Raw genomic sequence first — 21,395 nt, 5'->3', positions numbered from 1 at the left:
TCAAATCTGTAAATAATATACAACTTCTACGTGCTAGGCAGTGTGCTAGGTATTCCCAAAATATTCTGTATATGATGTTAGTAAATCACAAGGTTAAATCCTTAGTTTTTTATTCTTAAATAAAAATTAAAAAAATTTTTTTTAAATTTTAATTGTTTAGAGAGAGAGTGTGAGTAGGGAAGGAGGAGTAGGAGGGAGAGGGAGAGAGAGACTTTTTTTTTTTTTTTTAAAGATTTTATTTATTTATTTGACAGACAAAGATCACAAGTAGGCAGAGAGGCAGTCAGAGAGAGAGAAAGGAGGAAGCAGGCTCCCCGGGGAGCAGAGAGCCCAATGCGGAGCAGAGAGCCCAATGCGGGGCTCGATCCCAGAACTCTGGGATCATGACCTGAGCCGAAGGCAGAGGCTTTAACCCACTGAACCACCCAGGTGCCCAGAGAGAGACACTCTTATGGAGACTCCATGCCCATCATGGAGCCCAATGCAGGGCTCAATCCCACCATCCTGAGATCATGATTTGACGCTTAACCAACTGAGCCACCCAGGTGCCCCACTAGTTTATGTTTTTGTTGGTGTGACGTCTGACTGAAATACTTGAAACGGAGACTATATCCTTATTAATCTACCATATCATCTGGGAAGTCTAATACACAGCAGAAATATAAAACACATTTTTAAACTGAAATACTAGCAGTATTTGGGGAATTTTATTGGTATGATTCATTTTTAACCAATTCTAAGTATAAAAAAGATCTACCTCATGGGTAAAATGCACGGACTGTCTTTATCCACACATGGCTTTAAGAATATCTTCTACCCCAGGTGCTGGTCTTACACTCCTCCACTGCGTGGGAAGGGCTGCTTGCTTGCTTTGAACTTGGGTAGGTCTTTGTGACACTATACAACTTCTAAGGCCAGATCATAAAAATACCATGCACTTCTGCCTTACTCTTTTTGGGATGCTGACTCTGGGAACCTAGTCTCCACATGAGGAAGCTCAAACTAGCCCACGTGGAAAGTCTGTATGGAGAAGCCCTGAAACTGAGTGAAGGGAGATGCCAAGCCACCCTCATACTACACTATGCTTGTCTACCCTCTGCTGATCCAGCTCTAGCTACCATTGGCCTACAAATGCGTAAGAGACCCTGGGACAGAACTGTCCAGCCAAACTCTTCTGGAATTCCTGAACCACAGAAACTATGAAGGTTAAGAAAATGACTGTTGTTGTTTTAATCCTTTAAGTTATCAGAGTGATTTATTATATAGCAACAGTATTCACAGTATCTTATGTAGCCAAAACTGTCTCCACTCATTAGTTCAATTTAACCTCATTTCCACATGATAATGGCTTCAAACATATTTGGGAAACCATCATATTTTTCAAATTAAATAGATAAACTTGAAGCCAAAGTAGTCATGCTTTGTTTTGCCCGCTCTTTCTTTCTTCCTTCCTTCCTTCCTTCCTTCCTTTCTTTTTTGACAGAAATAAGGAAAATATTATCAGGAACTGGTACCAGACAAAACAATCTTAAAAGCAAATTACCTTCTTAAGAAGAAAGTTACTTAAGTATCATTCACTATAAAAGGACAACAAATCACTGTTTTTTTTTTTAATAGGCAGTCCTTTCAACGTGGGTAGCCAACTACTTGATTGTATGGTTACTCATTCCTAAAGAACAAAGAATTAAGGCAAAGACTACTACAATTTTTCCTCACTTACTGCAATTAGGGCAGCAAGAGAGAAAGCGTTTCTTTAAAAGATTTATTTATTTGAGAGAAGGGGAGTCAGAGAGAAAAATAGAGAGAGTGTGAGAGTGAGAGTGAGCGCATGAGTGGGTGGAGGGGCAGAGGGAGGGAGAGAGAGAGAGGGGAAGCAGGCTCCTGGCTGAGGAGGGAAGCCCGATATGGGTCTCAATCTCATGACCCTAAGGTCATGACCTGAGCTTAAATCAAAAGTCAGATGTTTAATCGACTAAGCTACCCAGGTGCCCCGAGATAAAGTGTTTCAAAAGAAATGGGGACATGACTGGCTTCAGCCCTGGGCAAATAGATTACAGAATATTCAGAACATGATAGGAAATGTACATACAGAGTGTCCTTAGTTTCTAACAGATTGATCACTGGAAAATGTCCTTGCTTTTGGAACTGCATCCCCTGTGGCAGGTCCTAACTCTTCAACATGAGTGTTAAGTGACATTATTCCTGGGCTACTTGATCTCATGCCATATGCCTCTCTATTTAGGGATATTGCTGACATGATACCAACCAAAATCCTTCCACTGTTCCTGCCTCTTTTGGAAAATCAAGGATTTAGATGTAGAATTAATAGTTTGTTACCAGAAAAGGCCAGACCCATTTTCTGTAGAAGCAGAATATGACAGAGTAACTCAGTATATACACTATTATTCTTGGTTTACTGCTAACTTACAAGTCTATAAGGTAGAATTTCTCCTTTTCACCTTAACAAATTGCTTTGCAAATTCCTATTTCTAAAACAGGACTCTTAAGATACCCTTTTACAGAAAATTATCTAGCAATAATACCAGGGATCAGCAAACTTTTTCTTAAAGGGTGAGTCAGGAAATATTTTTGGCCTGTGGGCCCAGTAAGATCAGTTGCTACTACTCAGCTCTGCTGTGGTACCATGCAAGCAGCCATAGGCCATAGAGAGACAAATGTGAGGCCGTGTTCCAATAAACCTTAATTTATAAAACTGGCAGCAGGCTGTGGTTTGGTGAATCCTGCAAACAATTTTAAGTTTTCCTAGAAAAAAGAGACTTTGGCTAAAGATTTTTTTCCCTTGAAATACTGAAACTGAGCTTTACTAAGAGAAACCTATTTCTCAGAAGACGAAAAAAACCCCTGGTTTATGGTGAAGTGGTCACTTTTGGTCATCAGTGCAATGGTATGACTATAAATGTCCCTCCACATTTTTATTAAATTAAAAAAAAAAATCAAATCTTACTTGGACTTTTCTCTCCCTTCTGCTCCTGATTCTTCATTTTTAAAAGCATAGTTTCACTAACCAATGTGCAGTCCATGTCCACTGTCTCTCCTCCTGCTAATCTTGACTGACTGCCATCCTAAATATTTAAAAATTCAAAAATTTTAACAATTATCCCGCATGGCCTTATATATTACTTTTTAAAAATTCTGGTAAAATATACATAGCATGACATTTATCATTTTTACCATATTTTAAGCGTACCCTTCAGTAGCATTAAGTTATATTTATTTTTACCTTAGGAATATATATAAATTAAGGTTTTATGTCTGTAAAACATTTTAGCTTCAACATACAAGCATCCTCTCTCAAGCCCATGAAAAGAAGGACCACTGCCAAGGAAGGGAGAGTTGTGCACCACTGAATTCCCTGGGCTTCTCCTCCCTTTCTTCTCCAGTTGGCCTCATGGTAATGAATGTCCGTGTACACACAAAGAACAAATTTCATACTGTAGCAAGTTAAATACTTCATTAATATCCTCCCAACTGAAAAAGAACTTCTCAAACTATATAGAACCCAAATATAATCCAAAAGAGTTATTTCCACTAGGAATTTTAATTATTATTTTTTAAGAGGTAGGGAGGAGAGAGGGGGAGAGGGAGACAGAGAATCTTAAGCAGGTTCCACGCTGAACGTGGGCCTCGATCTCACAACCCTGAGATCATGACCAGAGCCAGAATCTAGAGTTGGATATTTAACTGAGCCACCCAGTGGGGTGGGTGCCCAGATGCCCCAGAATTTTAATTTTTTAAAAAACATACAGTATTTAAAAAATAGCCAACTAGGAAAATAAATTTTTTTCTTGATGGTAACATTAAGTTAATCAAATCATATAATGAATCACTTTGCTAAAATATAAAATTATCAAGGGGCACCGACCGTGGGGCTTATTCAATTAAGTGTGCCTTCAGCTCAGGTAATGATACCAGAGTCCTGGGATCGAGCCCTGTGTCGGGGTCCTTGCTCAGCGAAAAGCCTGCTTGTCCCTCTGCCCAACCCCTTGGTTGTGCTTGCTCTTTCTCTCTCAAATAAATAAATAAAATCTTTAAGAAATATCTATCTATATACATAAATTATTAAAATATATAACTAGAATTTTTCATTATTTTAAAACTATAATAATATTTTCCAGAAAAGTTCTTTTTTAAAAAATTTTTAATTTTTTTTTTAGAGAGGGAAAGAGAGAGGAGGGGTGGGGGAAAGGGAGAGAGAGAGAATCTTAAGTAGGCTCCATACCCAGTGCAGAGCCCAACATGGGGCTTGATCTCATGACCCTGACATCATGACCTGAACTGAAATCAAGAGTCAGATGCTTAACTGACTGAGCACCCCCAGGTGTCCCGGCAAAGGCCTTTAAAGTCAGAAGGTATTATTACCCTTTCAAAAATATCATGAAGTTGGAAGAATAAGCATTTTTATTTCTTTTTTTTCTGAATAAATAAATCAGGTTTTAAGAGGTATTTGATTATCTTAAGGTCACAGAGTGAGTTAGGGGAGGAGGGTGACTAACAACTTACTAGAATAACCACATGGAGCTTGGTTTTACTTTCTAACTTACCTTTGTATCTATTACAGTAATATCCATTTTATATTGAGAAAGGTCTGCTCCTGGATCAATGCTCCACTGGATATTTTCAAAGGATACATCTTCAATAAGGAGGAAAAAATACAATTAAAAATGGATTTTTAAACATTCTTATTACTTTAAAACATAATGGGATCCACAGAATAGGAAAAAAGATTTGCAGATCATATAGCTGCTAACAGGGTTATATCTAGAACATATAAAGAACTCTCACAACTCAATAATTAGACAAATACTCCAATTGAAAATGAGCAAAGAATCTGAATAGACAGTCCTTCAAAGAAGGGTACTGGCCAATAAAGCACACGGTAAGATGTTCAATAGCATCAACCACCAGGGAAAGGCAAATCAAACCACAATGAGATAACACTTCACACCCAGTAGGATGGCTAGAATAAAAAAGACAGATAATAACAAGTATTGGTGAGAATGTGGAGAAATGGGAACCTCCTGTGCTGCAGGGGAGAATGTGAAATGACATTGACACTTTGGAAAACACAAAGTTCCTCAAAAGGTTAGAGAGTTAGCATACGGTCCAATAATCCTATTCCTTTTGTAACTCAAGAGAAATGAAAATATACATTTACATAAAATTGTTCATCAATGTTTATAGCAAGCATGATTTATAATAGTGAAAAAATTGAAAGTAAAAGAAGTCACAAAAGATCATATATTGTATGATTCCGTTTATATGGAAACACCAGAATAGGAAAATCAATAGAGACAGAGGACAGATCAGTGGTTGCCTAGGATTGGAGAAGTGGGGAGAGGAATGCAGAATGACTGCTAATGGTATTGTTCTTAGAAAAAATATTTTTACTCATGTATAATTAACATACAGTGTTACATTAGTTTCAGATATACAATATGATTCAACATTTCTATACATTTCTCAGTGCTAATCAAGAAAGTGTACTCTTAACCCCCTTTATCTATTTCTTATTTTTATTTATTTAATTAACATATAATGTACTATTTTTTTCAGGGGTACAAGTCTGTGAATCATCAGTCTTACACAATTCACAGAGCTCACCATAGCATATACCTTCCCCACTGTTCATCACCCAGCCACCCCATCTCTCCCACCCCTGTCCCCTCCAGCAGCCCTTAGTTTGTTTCCTAAGGTTAAGAGTCTCTTATGGTTTGTCTCCATCTCTGGTTTCATCTTGTTTCATTTTTCCCTCCCTTCTCCTATGATCCTCTGTCTTGTTTCTCAAATTCCTCATATCAGTTAGATTATATGATAATTGTCTTTCTCTGATAGACTTATTTCGCTTAGCCTAACCTTTTACCTATTTCACTCATTCCCACCCCTCCAACCTCCCCTTTGGCAATTATCAGTTTATTCTCAATATTTAAGATTCTGTTTTGGTTTTGCCTCTTCTGTTTATTTGTTTCTTAAATTCCACACATAAGTGAAATCATATGGTATCTGTCTTTCTCTAACTTACTTATACCCTCTAGGTCCACCCATGTTGTTGCGAAATGACAAGATTTTTCTTTTTTATGGCTAAGTAATATTCCACTGTATATACATAACCACATCTCTTTTAAATCCATTCATTTATCTATGGACACTTGGGTTGCTTTCATATCTTGGCTATTGTAAATAATGCTGCTATAAACATAGGGGTCCATATATCTTTTAGAATTAGTATTTTCATTTCCTTTGGGTAAATATCCAGTAGTGGAATTATTGGATCATATGGTAATTTTATTTTTAATTTTTTGAGGAACCTCTATACTGTTTTAATAGTAGCTATGCCAATTTGCATTCCCACCAACGGTGCATGAGCCTTCCTTTCTCTCTACATCTTTGTTAACATTTGTTATTTCTTGTGTTTTTGCTTTCAGCCATTCTGACAGGTATAAAGTGATATCTCATTGTGGTTTTAATTTCTATTTCCCTGATGATTAGTGATGTGGAACATCTTTTCATGTGTCTTGGCAATAGGATGCCTTCTTTGAAAAAATGTCTGTTCAGGTCCTCTGACCATTATTAAATTGAATTATTTTTGTTTTTGGTATTGAGTTGTGTAAGTTCTTCACATATGTTAGACATTAACTTAATGGGTACTGTTCTTTTTGAGGTGATAACAATGTTCTAAACTTTGACTATAGTGATGCTTGCACAACTCTGCGAGTACACAAAACAACGGACCTGTACACTGTGATGAGTGATTTTTATATCAAAAATAGTTTTAAAAAGTTAAAACTGTAACACTGTTTGGGGGCGCCTGGGTAGTACAGTGGGTTAAAGCCTCTGCCTTCGGCTTAGGTCATGATCTCAGGGTCCTGGTATCGAGCCCCACATCGGGCTCTCTGCTCAGTTGGGAGCCTACTTTCCCCTCTCTCTGCCTGCCTCTCTGCCTGCTTGTGATCTCTCTGTCAAATAAATAAATAAAATCTTAAAAAAAAATTGTAACACTGTTTGGAGGAGTTTTCAATGTATGTGGATATGAATCACAATTACATAAAGCACAGTCACAAAACACAAAGTGGCATAATATTAACTTTAAGTAGATTGTGGAAGGTTAAGTGGGATTTATAAGCCCTGGAGCAACCATGAGAAAAAAAGCCTAAAATAAAAAATGTAAAATAAATAAATAAATAAAAAATCAGAAACGAGAGTGAAAGAAGTGTTTTCATACAGAGACTGAAACTACTGCTAGAAGAACAACTGAAGAATGTGCTTCAGGAAAAAGGGAAAATAAACCTTGAATAAAGGAAAAATTTTGAATGAAGAAGAAAAGCAAAAATACCACATAGGAAGTACAGAAATATTTCATGGCTGAAAACCAAAAAGACTCATTTTAAACACAGCAAAATTATGAAAAGATTAACATACCTATGAAGAATAAAAAAGGTTTTCAAGTAAAAAGTTTAAAAACCTACATAAATGTGTGTGTATATGTGTGTGTGTGTGTGTGTGTGTGTACACGCATATGTTTACACATATACATGTAAATGCAAAGAAAAAGGACAGGCTACCTGTGGGGTGAGGAACAAGGTTTAGATGATGAAAATTTTACTTTATGTATTTTAAAATTCCACATAGTTTAAAATTTGTAAAGCTTCTGTAAAGAAAATAAGAAATTACATAAAATAGGTAAGTCCACAAAATCATCTATAAAAGTAGGTTTTAAAGACCTCAGTTCATTTTTTCAAAAAGCATGAGAGCAGGAAAATCACATGTAAAAGGAAACCAGGGAGAATCATCCTGTAAACACAGAAATATGCAGGAAGAAATGTTTTTCCTAGAACAATTCAATATATCCAAAGAACGTATATCATATAACACTCAAGATCATTAAAAAAGAGTAGAAATGCTATTTTCTTTTTTGGAAATACTATTTATAGAAAACATACCTTGACTGTTTTGTACAGACTTTGTTTTAGCAACTCTACATGGATTTAACTGAAGGACGGATGTAAGTTCACATGCTCCACGGACTGACCTGGCTATTTTTACTGGCTCATGAGAATCAGCTCCCTTAAACAGAAAGAATTATTAGCATCTAGATGAAATCATGAACAACCATTTTAATAAAAATACTTGAACATTTAACACAAACCTTCACATCATTGAAAAGATTCTCGGTCTCCAAACTTTCACGTGGACATAGAGGGATTTTAAAGATGGGATTTTCTTCCTTGATTTGTAATGGTGCTTTATTATCTGGAGATGATTTACCTAAGGACTGGAGGATGCACTCCTGTAAACAGGGTTCCTCTGGGGCATCTCTGGTTAATACACAGCTCCCGCTCAAGGTTTTGCGGCTCGAGGAAGAGCCCTTTGGAATGGGCTTCAAGGCCTCATAGAGAGTCACTTGCCTAAATCTGATTTTAGAGGTCTCACTTCCTTGGCTTTTCTCTTGACGCTGAATAGCCGAAAATCGATCAGACAGATCTAGAGGTTTATCCATCACATAGTCTCCATTCATGGAAGAATGACTATCCAGTAACAAGGGAAAGGCGTTTTCTTTATCAAAAGAGGCTTGGGGGCTGCTTACTTCATCTTCACTTTCTTCCTCAATTTTCTTCCTTTTGGATGTTCTGCCTCCCAGTGACTTCAGGGGTATCACAAGTTTGTCTTTATCAGTGACAGCGTCTTTAATATGATCAAAACCATCCTGTTCATTTTTGGATTCACTTACATTTTTATTGATAAGCATCTGCGTACTGGAAGATGACTGGCTAATGATCTTGCTCCCTTCAGACCCAAGATTATGATGTGTGAAAAGGACACTATCTTCAGATTTTGATCTAGTTTTCTCTGATTTAGAAGTAGAAGTGTTGTTGATGGGTGCTGTTTTCAGGTTTTTTTTCCCAGTCTCTAAGAGAGAAGGGGATAAACTTGTATTCAAACCTAAACTACGTTTCATATTAGAAGTAGCTCCAAATACAGGAGAAGATACCCGAGTAGTCAATTCTTCTTGAGGAGGAGTCTTTGACTTAGAATCTGAAAATCTAAAAAAAAAAATAAGGAGCGGTAAAACTTTTTTCCTACTAAAGAAATAGGGTAAGAATTTTAAGACAAGCATCTGAGAAAACTTACACTAATACAGAATTATTAATAGTAAGGGTCTTAGACTCAGTATTGTATTAGACTCAGATGATTAACCAACATTTTTTTGAAATAGGGTAGAGCTGTCAGCTTTTTTCATTTGGCTGACAAAAAAACAGAGGAAAATGATACAGTAAATCTATCTTAATACCTTGATATTCTTATCCATAAATATTTTTCCTAAGTAATTCAGAAAATTTCACTATATAAGAAAATTATATTTTATTAAATTCCACTGGAGACCCAAATTCTTTTTTTAGTATGTAATCTTGTTGTAAGTGACTTTAAGAAACTTTACAGAATTGAACATAACTTAGGAGCCAGTCTGCCTGTAGCAGAGCAGATAGCTGTGATAGCAGGAGGAATATTAAGGTTAAGTCTGAAGATGTGGAATGGGTAAGAGCTCTGGCTCTAGTCATTAACAGCCATGTGGTGTTAAATCAGGCATTTAATTTCTGTGGAGCTGCGTTTCTGCAGACTAAAAAATAGGAGCAATAAAACCTACTTTAATGAATTACTTTGGTGACAAATTAAATATGATAGATGCATCTAAAACCAAAAGCACTTTTAAAAAAGCAAAACAATACACAAATATAGTTATTATTAGTGGATGTTCTGAGATTCTTAAATGAGATACAACGCAATCTTGAAAATTCATCGAAGCTTTTTATAGGAGCATTTTATACAACATCTTTCTTTTTATAGGAGCATTTTATACAACATCTTTCTTTTGGAAATACAAACACAGAAGGGATGACTGGGTCTTGATAGAGGCAGAGGAACAAGGCTGGAAACTCTTAAATAATGCTTCACAGAAGTACAAAAAGAACCTAAAAAATAATATCCGTCTCTCTCTAGTAATGCAAAAGGCCCTCAATTCATCATAAAGTGGGGGAAAAGATTTTGTTTTTTTTAAGATTTTATTTATTTATTTGACAGAGCGATCACAAGTAGGCAGAGAGGCAGGCAGAGAGAGAGGAGGAAGCAGGCTCCCAGCTAAGCAGAGAGCCCGATGTGGGGCTCGATCCCAGGACCCTGGGATCATGACCTGAGCCGAAGGCAGAGGTTTTAACCCACTGAGCCACCCAGGCGCCCCAAAAGATGTATTTTTTAATTAGTTATTTATTTGAGAGAGAGAGAATCTCCAGCAGACTCCCCTCTGAGCATGGAGCCTGATTTGGGGCTCAATCCCATGACCCTGACTGAGATCACGACATGAGCTGAAATCAAGAGTAGGACGCTTAACCGATTTTGTCACCCTGGTACCTCATGGGGAAATATTTTTTAAAATAAAAATTAATAGAGGTTCCTTGTTGGCTCACTTAGTAAAGCACACAACTCCTGATCTCAGCGTCCTGAGTTTAAGCCCCTGTTGGGCATGGAACCTGCTTAAAAATAAATAATAAATAAATACAACCGGAATGACAAACTATATGCTGACAGAAATAGTTTGATTACACAGAACTCACTGTAATGAGATCTCACCAACAGTCTGTAAATTTTTTTAACCAAAGTGCCCCAAATTACCTTAAACTATCTTCATTATTTCTTATAGATTCCTCAAAAGGTTGTTTCTTGTGATCTTCTAGACATTGATAGAGTTCATCACCAAGAGGGCTCATGGGACCTTGAGATTCCTTCAATAGTTAAATATAAATACATAAATACAATGGAAGATTATTCATTCTTAAAGAGGAATGAAATGTTGATACATGCTGTGATGTGGATGAACCCCCAAAATAGACTAAGTGGAAGAAGCCAGACTCAAAAGCCACATAATGTAGAATTTTTCAGAATAGGCAGACCCTTAAGGATGAAAAGCAGACTGGTGATTGCCAGGGGCTGTGTAGTGAGGAATGAGGATCAAATGCTTAACAGATACAAGTATTATTCTGGGGTGATGAGAATGCTTTGGAACCAGAGACGGGGTAGCTGCAGAATACTGTGAATATATTAAATGTCACTGAACTGTAGACTTTAAAATGGTTAATTTTATGTTACGTGCTTTTCACCACAATAAAAAAAAAATAGGACGTACTTTTATGTTTAAAGAGAGAAAGCCATCAATATTTTACTATTTGAAGTAAGTACCTTTTATTTCTGGTATGTAACATTCCATCAACTCCAATTCCAAAACACATTAAGACGAGGCAGAAGGAATAAAGATAATTATTTATGTTGATAGTAAACAAATTTAAAAGAATCCTTTAGAGAGTGGCGCTTCTCAAACTTTTACATGCATTCAAGTCAACTGGGGACCTTGTGAAAACACAAGTTCTCTTGCTGTAGGTCTGGCATGGGGTCTGAGATGCTCTGTCGCTAACAGAACTTTAAGGTAATGAAGATGCTGTTGGCCTATGGATCACACCTGGAGCAGCATATCTTTAGAGATCATCTCCTTAATATATTTGGTGTTTAAATTACTTACTTGTCAGATTTATGGGTAGGAGGGAATTAGAAACCATTAAGATACATTTAAAGTTCAAAGGTTAAAAACTACCCACTACCACTGGAAGAGTGGTTTAAAACTAGAAAGAGCAAAAACAATATCCAAATGTAATGAAAAATCAATTCAATTTTTAAAAATTTAACACTAAGACAATTTTATAAGAGCAAATATACATTTACTGACTAAAGCAAAGGAATAATATTTTAAAGTTGTATCAAAATAAAACTTAAAATTGAAGAGTTAAGTTTTCTGTTTTTAGGGATCACTTAAGGAAAAAAAGTGAATGTGCCTGATGTAAGTAAGGAAGTACTAAAACAATGAAAAGAAATTCATGGGATCAATTTCTAACTCAATCCCTAAGAATTAGATTGCACATATAAAGACAAAAAGCTAAAGCATCTATAGCAGTCCCGAGAACTCAGCCTGTTTTCCAAAACAAACCCCAGTTTAAAGGATATTGAAAAGTTCCAATAAATTCTGACACCAACCTTAAGGTTTAAGTCTTCATTGAGACAAAACAAGGTAGGAGTAGGGAGGATAGAGGAAGCAGGGAAGGGTTGGCCAAACCCTCCAAGCCATCACCATTTTCCCTAAATTTTTACTCAACCCACAACCTAGGATATAAAGAATTCTATAGACTCCAGGTCTTTCGGATGCTGGAGTAGATAATATAAATGGGCCTTTCTAACCATATCAATTTTGTTCTAGGCCTTTATCCCATGATCCTTGGATAAAATAACTTTTCTCTTGCTCAATTCTCTAAAACTCGACCTAAAAGGACACCAATTAATTCATATTATCACCAAACTAAACAATTACTTACAGATTCTTCTGGAACACTAAATCCAAGTGTTTCAGCAACAACTGTAGCTAAGTTAAAAGATGACTTATCAGTAGGACAATTGCTTGTTCCACGTGTTTCTAAGTAAGAAAAAAAAAAACCCTGCAATTACACAATTGTAGAAATGAGATATACTGAAAAATACAAAAAAGGAAAAAAAGAAGCTCAAAGAACCACTCTATAGATGGCACTGGACAATTTTAAAATTCTGTGCAAAGAAGTCCAAAATATCTATTATAATAATAATAAATTAAATTGCAGGTACCTAGCATTTACATTTGCCAAGTTTTTTTTAGCTAAGATTTTCTATTTTTCCTAAATGAATAGAATGCAATGGGCAGATTATTTTTCTTATTGCCACTGAAAAAACCCCAAAATTCATATATAATTGTGCTGGATTTCTTGCGGTCTGAGATATAGCATGAATATAAAACTGTATTTGTAGTATTTTTCATGAAAACATACTTTGTGGGAGAGATTTTCAGCACTGCATAATTTAAGATTTAAGCTAACACATATTTACAGAAATCATCTGTGTTCAAGTATTTAACAAAGTTCTATGTGTACAGAGTTTCAACAAATCAACAGGTATTGATGGGACACATACTATGTTATAGGCATTGTGCTAGGCACTAGATGAGAAGAAAGAAGGTTCTTGTCCTCAAGGAGTATCACTGATACAGGTGAAACAGAAAGGTGAAAAGAATTGCAATAAAATGTGATAAAAATTAAAGGTACAAAACAAGAGACTTAAACATAGAGGAAGGACTCCTAAATCTGTCTTGGGTTATCAGGGAGAGTTATAACAAGTGATGCCTAAGGTGACCCCTTGGTCACCTTAGCAAGAGGATCTGGAGAGGTCACCTGGGCCCAGACACAGAGGGAAGGACTCTTAAGTTAATGTGAAAGGGTTCAGACACGTGAAATAAAACTGCATGTTTAGAGAACTACAGGTGTTTTAATTGCTGGAAATCAAAATGCAGAAGATATAACTATAGCAGGACATAAGCCCAGAGAGGCCAGTGAGGGACCTCTCTCACTTTCTCTCTCTCTCTCTCTCAGGGATGTGGAGAGGTGAAGAATGGAATCCCTCCCCTACTGGATTCAACTGGAATGAATGGGAGATAATACAGGAGAGCTACTGAACACAGATCACTTTTTCAGCTTCAAAGAGAAGCTGTAGCTAAGGACAGAGAAAATTAAAAGAGGGGTTATTTTTAAAAAGATGGAAGGTAACATATGCGTATATTGAAAAGAACAAACCTGAAGAGAAGCTGGAGATATAAGAAAAGAGGACAACTGAGGGAGCAAAGTCCTGGCAGCAGCAGACAAGAATGGGCTCCAGAGTGTAGACAAGTAAGGATCTGCCACACTCAGTGTCATGTCCCCAGCACCCTTTGCCAGACAGTCTGTCTATACACATGTATACACACACACACATACACAGTAATATGAAATGACTTGTTAGCTTTTAGAGAATAAGTTTTGTACTCACATTAAGTGAATGTGATTAACCTTGCCCAACCCTTTCAACTGAGCTCTGGATCTCATCTCCTCTCACCTTTTCACGGATGTAGCAACTGTTCCCTCTTTCCTTAGAATTATTCATCTCTCTCTCTGTATTTGACCATTCCATCAACATAAAAATACGCTGCACAGGGGCGCCTAGGTGGCTCAGTTGGTTGACCATCCACCTCTTCGTTTTTGGCTCAGGTTGTATTCTCAAAGTCCTCCGATCGAGCCGGGTGTCTGGCCCCTCGCTGAGTGGAATCTGCTTTTCCCTTTCCCTCTGCTCCTTCCCCCACCCCGCAGCTTGCTTTCTCTCTCTCAAATAAATAAATAAATTTAAAAAATATGCTGCATTTGCTATAATATCCCATATTTTAACATCCTCACTTGACCCATTTTCTAGCTACTGTCCCATTCTCCTTTCCCCTTTACTATAAAACACCTTGAAGGACCAGTTTGCAAGTGTTCTCTCTGCTTACTCTGCTAGCTTCTTTTGACAAGCAACGGTCTAGCTGAATACCATTACATTTTAACAATTTGTGTTACAAGTTTTAATACTCCATGATCTGCATGAGACCACATCCAATGGTCAATTTTCAGTCTTCATCTTCCCTGACATAGTAGCACTGTCTGCCACAGCTGGCTGCCTCTTTCTTTCTCCACATGGCTTAAAGGACACTACTTTATCTCAGTTCTTTTTTAAAAAGAATATGTATTTATTTATTTGAGAGAGAGAGAGAGAGAGCAGAGGGAGAGGGAGAGAAGGAGACTCCTTGCTGAGCACAGAATCTGATGCGGGGCTTGATCCCAAGACCATAAGATCATGACCTGAGCAGAAATCAAGAGTTAGATGCTTAACCAACTGAGCTACCTAGGAGCCCCTACCTCAGTTCTATCTTACTGGCAGCTCCTTCTCTGGCTACCTACTTTCTTGGTTCCTCCTCATTTTCACAACCTCTAAACCACCATCTAGTCAGCTGTAATATTGCCTTTAAGGAGGTGAAAAATGGTTCTGAAAGCAAAGGAGTCTTTTTATGCATAAAGCACTTATATACATACACTACTACCGTAGGTTGGTAGTATTGAATTTCCATGGAAAAGTGGTTAGGGGAAAAAGTGTCTAAAAAGGCTAGGGTGGTGGTAAAGAAAAATAGCTGAGAATCACTATTTTATATAATGAATCACCCCAGAGCTAAGTAATTTAACTTCCTCTCTTCTCTATCTACATTCACTTGCTTGGTAATCTCATCTAGTTTTCTGACTTTAATACCACCTACACGCTAACAATTTCCATTCCTATCTCTTAGACCTTTCTAAACTCACATCTAATTACTTATCCCAAATCTTACTTGAATGTCTATCTAGCATCTCAGAATATTCTCAAAAAACAAACTTCTGATTTCTAACCACCCCATCCCCACCCCTACTTTATAAACCTGATGCTCCTGGTCTCTTTCTTCTTAGTAAACAGCAGCTCTAAAGAATAGAGTTGCCCAGACCAATCTCCCCCTCACTCACTTGGCCCCAGACACAGAGGCTTCCTTAATGTTCCTCCTAAAGAACCAAACAACACCCTGATCCCAAGGCCTTTGTGCTCTGACTTCTCTATCTGGGGTGTCCCTTCCCCCAAATCCACATGACTCCCTTGCTTCCTTACGTCTCTCCTCAAGTATCACTTTCTAAAGTGAGGCTTCCTAATATATTTTTTAATATTTTATTTATTTATTTGCAAGAGAGAGAGTGAGAGAGAGATCACAAGCAGGGGGGTAAAAGCAGAGGGAGAAGCAGACTCCCTACTGAGCAGGGAGCCTGATGCAGGACTCGATTCTAGGACCCTGGGGTCATGACCTGAGCCTAAAGGAGATGCTTAACTGAATGAGCCACCCAGGAGCCCCCTAATATCTCTTCTTACCCAGCTTTATTCTTTAGAACACATGCTTCTACCTAATATGTATTTATTTTTTTTCTCCCTCAACTAGATTGTACGCTCTATGAGGTTTAGGGCTTTGTTTTGTTCAGTGCCTGGTATACAGTAGGCACTCAAGTATTTGTTGGATGAATGAATAAAGCACAGAAAAGCCTGTTTACTTAAAATTATTAGCTATTTGTATTAATATGGATGGGATATTACTATGAATTAATAATAGGATAACATGACTTTCCAATATGAAAAAGACTGCTATTCAACCAATAAGACAAGCAAAATCATATGGAAAATACTGTCTAATTCAGACTGTTGGCCACTCTTGCCCACCAGTAATCACAAACTTTAAACTTATAAAGTAAATCTCAGTATGTGCTTACTAGCCACCGGGGACTGACTCTGATCACAAGTGTCAGCCACTAGAATTTCACTTTCATTAGGTTTATGTTGTGGATGAGCTGAAGACTTTGGAACTTTTCTCAGTTCTGAAGGGAGAAAAAAGATTACATATAAATAAACAATTATGATACAAAATACCAAAATATATTATAAGCCAAAACAAACTTGTCTTTAAGTGTATTAGAAGTATTATTTTACTGAAAAAATTTTTCATATTCCTATAAAGAGTTCTTTCTTTTAGTTTCACTAAGAAACAAAGAAGTTAGGACTGTGAGAGAAAAGGACTAGAATAGATAAGCTTCTTCTGACCTAACCATCCTAGAGTTCTAATATTTTAATACATCTTTTCCTTATATATTTGTTGCAAATCAGTAGGCTCATTTAAAATGAATACTGCATCATATATCTTAACAATCTTTGTTTTTAGAGTTTTTATTTATTGGAAGGAAATCCCAAAACATGCTTTATTAGAAACCATTCCAATGTTTAAGGATTTAATTTAATGAAAACCAAAAGAAGGACAAAGTAAAGGTAAAGAGACTTTTATTAACTATAACTAGAAAATAATATAACACCCTATAAACTTTAAAATAAGGAAGGGTAATAATAAGGGAAGAAAACCAAGTAAACAAGTTTTAAAACAATTTGCATGGCTCAAAAACGATCTTATATTTCATAACCAAAATTTTAGATTACCAGTAAAAAGGGATCAGAGCAAGATTAAAACAGACAAATTAAGTTTTAAAATAGTTACAGGTTATTTTCATTTGATGAAGAAATAAACCCAAAGCATTATACAAGATATAAAAAAAGACTTTCCTAATAAAGAAAACTGCTGTAATTTGTTTTTTTAGGTATTCTTACAGATGGATTTAAACATGATCTAATATGTAGAGGCTTATCTGTAGTGATTCTGTCAGATAGCAGACTAAAAGGCCAAAGAACGTTCACTTTAGAGTCAAGACCTTACATTTTACTTTATTTAGTTCTTAATTAAATGTAAGATTTGTAACAGTTCTTTTATTTTCCACTAGATGGTGATGCAAGCTCATATAAAATGGAAAAAAGAAATGGTGCGACTTTTCCAATATCAAAGAATAAGATCTACTTATTATTTTAAAGGCATAGCTACTCTTAGTTTATTTGTATTATGAAATTATCTCTAGAAATATGTACAATCCTTCCCGCCAAATGCTTTCTTTGTTACAATTTAGGTAAAATGAAAGTCTTTACTTCATATCAATATTAAAAGAAATAATCACTGTATCATATCACATGATAAATTTCAGGGCTATATGCAAAGGCAGTTCCAAAGTATTTAGCAGAGGTGGTAAATGGGCCTGGAGTTAGAAATACATCACTGATTAAGCCACAAAGTAGAAACTTTATAAAGCCATTTCTTGGTTACCATCAATTGCTGCATATTATAACTAAAACAGCCAGTTAAAGCTACTGGTAGGAGGAGCTATGGGTAAGACATGGAAAGTACAAAAGTTTAGCTCCAGGGTGATCTGAATTTGAATTCTGACTCATCTACTTACTTGACAAGTGACCTGGAGTCAGTTATCTAACCCCTCTGAAGAGCAAATCTTTCTTCGTTACAAAATGAAGATATAGCTACCTTCCAAGCTTGTCAGAAGGATTAAAATACAGTAATAACTCACTTGAATCACTCAGCATATACCTGGCACACAGTAGGTGAAAATTAACATTAAGTTCCTTTCCCTTTTTCCTTCTAATCCCACTCAGTTATATACATAGGAATATTTTTTTAAATAAAAAGAGAAAAACCTATACACTACATTTATAAAATGCTGGGGGTTTACATATTCAGAGAAGCAATGCATGACTATACATAACATAGGCAGAAAATGTTGTGACGTACAGTTGCAAAGTAAGTTCCGTAACAGCGGCTATCTTCCTTCCCCTAGGTGGAAGAACAGAAAAACTCACCATAGCAGAACACTCCTGTATACACTATAAAACTCAAAAACCCTTACCGTTTGCACACACGGACTGCTCTAGTGTAGTGTGTGTTTGTTCTATGTATCGGACACGGAGGTTCTCCTTTCTTCGGAGCCGATTAACGCCCGAAAACGAAAAAGCTGTTATTGGTGAATCTGGAATAACATTTTCCTCAGAGTCAAGATCAGCCGCTTGGTGCTGTTGATCATTTCTAGAGGAAAATAATGATAAATGCAAGAAAATTAATGCAACACATATTTATTAAAACATCTCTATTTAGCATGGACTTATAAAAGAACACAGGTATGAAGCTGTAAGAGATGTAATTACTTGCATTTAATACTCCAAATCTAAATACAAGGATTAGAGAAGTATTCAAATGTTTAGAGTGCCAAGTGGGGAACACTACTGTAAGAAGTGAAGTACAAAGTATAGTTGGGGGTACCTCGAGGTGAAATGAAAAGAACTTCAAATGGGAGAGAAAATGGGCAGAGGAGCTACATATTTGAGTGAAGGCATTTGATACTCTGCACCTGGCATTAGAGAAGGGCAAGCTAGAACTACATGAGCAAGAGCCTTGATTAAGTTTGTGCATAACTTATAAAGCAAGAGGAGAAGAGTTAATTAAGGTTTTGGAGCATGGAAATAATGTGACAATTGAGCAGCAAGACTGCAACATGGACTGGGACAGAAAGAATGGAGGTAAGGAATCAGTTTGGCAGTGGCTATCATGGTCCAGGCAAGAGTTTCTATGGGTTTGAATTAGAACGCTGAAAATAGGGGCGCCTGGGTGGCTCAGTCGGTTAGGTGGCTGCCTTCGGCTCTGGTCATGATCCCAGGATCCTGGGATCGAGTCCTGTATCTGGCTTCCTGATCAGTGGGAAGCCTGCTTCTCCCTCTCCCTCTGCCTGCTGCTCCCCCTACTTGTGCTCTCTCTGACAAAATTAATAAAGGGGCACCTGGGTGGCTCAGTGGGTTAAAGCCTCTGCCTTCGGCTCAGGTAATGATCCCGGAGTCCTGGGATCGAGCCCCGCATCAGGCTCTCTGCTCAGAGGGAGCCTGCTTCCTCCTCTCTTTCTGCCTGCTTCTCTGCCTACTTGTGATCTCTGTCAAATAAATAAATAAAATTTTTAAAAAACATTAATAAATAAAAATCTCTTTAAAAAGTGTTGAAAATAGCTTTGGAGAGGAAGGGGCCAATGTTAAATACTGTGGTAGTAAAATCAACATGATTTGGTAACTGACAAACACAGGGTGATGAATAATACTAACAGTGGTAACTACCAATATTTGTTGGAGGTTTATATTGCCAGGCACGAAGTAGAAGTGCTACATGCATCAGTTTAATTATCACAACTGTATGTGCTATAAATACCACTCTCACTTTATAAATGAGAAAATGAAGATATGGAAGTTAAGTCACTTATTAAAAAATTAGTAACAGAAGCAATATCTAAGTCCCGGCAGAAAGATCCCAGAACAGTAGTGAGAAGCACTCAATGTGTTATCCTTAGTGTAGACCATGAGACTAATCATTGACTATAAGTAGGATTCACACTTTGAGTTTCCATCACTGCTTCTACCCGGCCCCCTTACAATCTACTCTCAACACTTCAGTCATAAAAGCCCTACTAAAACTTCAGTCATAGAGTATCACTCCTCCGATTAAAACCTGCCATATCTCCCCATGTCACTTGAAACACAAGTCAAAATCTTTTAGATGATCTAATTTTCCCCCTCCCCCTATTACCTCTCTGATCTTTTTTAAAAAATTATATTCTACTCCAATCACCCTCAGTTTCTCAATCTACCCACTTTAGGTTCCTTGTTCTAGCTCTCCCATCTGCTTGGAATGCTCATCCCCAGATAACACTTAGCTATCTCATTTCCTTCAAGTCCTTGCTGAAGTTTTACTTTCCCATCAGTGCCTACCTCGAACATGCTCTTTAAAATTGTAACCTCTTGGAGTGCTTGGGTGGCTCAGTTGATTGAGCGCTGGACTCTTGGTTTTGGCTCAGGTCATGATCTCAGTGTCATGAGATTGAGCCCTGCATTGGCTCTGCACTCAGGAGAGACTGAGATTCCCTCTCCCCACTCCCTGCTCATGCTCTCTAAAATAAACAGAATCTTTAAATAAAATAAAAATAAATAAAATAAACAGAATCTTTAAAAAAATAAAAAAATCTAATTGTAACCTTGTTCCCACACCTTTGGTACTCCTGTTCCTTGTTACTCTGCTCTGTTTACTTTATCCACAGTATTTATGGCTTTCAAACTTAGTATGTAATTAATTTGTCTATTGTTCACCTGCCAGAATGTAAGCTCAAAGAGGATAAAGAATCTTTGGCTCACTGATGCATCAAGTGTCTACAATAGTGGGCACTTGGTACATACTCAATAAATATTTGTTAAATGAATGAATATGACAGATTCCCAGAATCTATTAGAAAAATAAATTTGTGCTGATCCAGGCATGTATTTTTGCCCAACTCAAATCTAAGACCAATGACACCTAAAGACTAGGTTTGGACCGATTTGTGGTTATCAAGTAAACAGTTAATTAACTTGAACTCAACTGACTTTCCCATGTGAAATGATTACTGATCTTATTGGTCAATTCTTTTTTTTTTTTTTTAATAATTATTGGTCAATTCTTCCCAGTTTGTCAGGCATTCAAGGCTTTATGTGATAAAACCAGTCTATCTATTATACTCATTATCAATTTGTAATACTATTTCCAAAAGAAGAAGCAATGAGAATTTTATAAACTATGACCAACAGATTTAAAAAAAAATTACAATATTAATTTTTCCTAATACAGATTTATATCTTAATTTCTTGGATAATATCAGTATCCTATAATTTCCTGGATAATATCAGTAGCCTATAATCCTATATTCTATACTGAGGAAAATCTTTAGAGCTAATATCTACTTTTTAACTGTCTTATTGTGGAAAAACAGTAAGTTAAGGTCATATGAGAAAGCCTTATAAATTAATGGAGTGTAAAATCTATCTGACCTTGTCTTAACCAATCACGTCACAGGCTATCTGCCTATTAGTCATGAAAATTCAACCTGGAACATGAATGAGTCACAAGAAATTGATTTCCTGGCAGAGTCAACCTATAAGTAGTGGGGGTCACAAAAAGA

At 36.7% G+C, this 21,395-nt stretch overlaps 1 protein-coding gene across 2 annotated transcripts in view; it reads right to left on the bottom strand.

Annotated features, from left to right (window-relative positions):
* The window catches only part of LOC111142446 (RB binding protein 8, endonuclease), an 89,010-nt gene that overhangs the window by 15,336 nt on the left and 52,279 nt on the right, over positions 1–21,395 (bottom strand). For both annotated transcript variants that reach the window (XM_022495595.1, XM_022495594.1), the window contains exons 7-14: positions 18,279–18,454; positions 16,260–16,364; positions 12,429–12,526; positions 10,684–10,793; positions 8,165–9,059; positions 7,959–8,082; positions 4,563–4,651; positions 2,966–3,083 (exon numbers count right to left, since the gene is read on the bottom strand). In XM_022495595.1, the coding sequence (XP_022351303.1) occupies positions 2,966–3,083; positions 4,563–4,651; positions 7,959–8,082; positions 8,165–9,059; positions 10,684–10,793; positions 12,429–12,526; positions 16,260–16,364; positions 18,279–18,454 (1,715 nt within the window). The remainder of the gene's footprint in view (positions 1–2,965; positions 3,084–4,562; positions 4,652–7,958; positions 8,083–8,164; positions 9,060–10,683; positions 10,794–12,428; positions 12,527–16,259; positions 16,365–18,278; positions 18,455–21,395) is intronic.

The sequence above is a fragment of the Enhydra lutris genome, unplaced genomic scaffold (assembly GCF_002288905.1).
Source record: "Enhydra lutris kenyoni isolate GAN:26980312 unplaced genomic scaffold, ASM228890v2 scaffoldscaffold8, whole genome shotgun sequence".
Taxonomy (NCBI): Eukaryota; Metazoa; Chordata; class Mammalia; order Carnivora; family Mustelidae; genus Enhydra; species Enhydra lutris.
The sequence above is the reverse complement of the archived record's forward strand: the minus strand, read 5'-3'. Positions and strand labels throughout refer to the sequence as shown.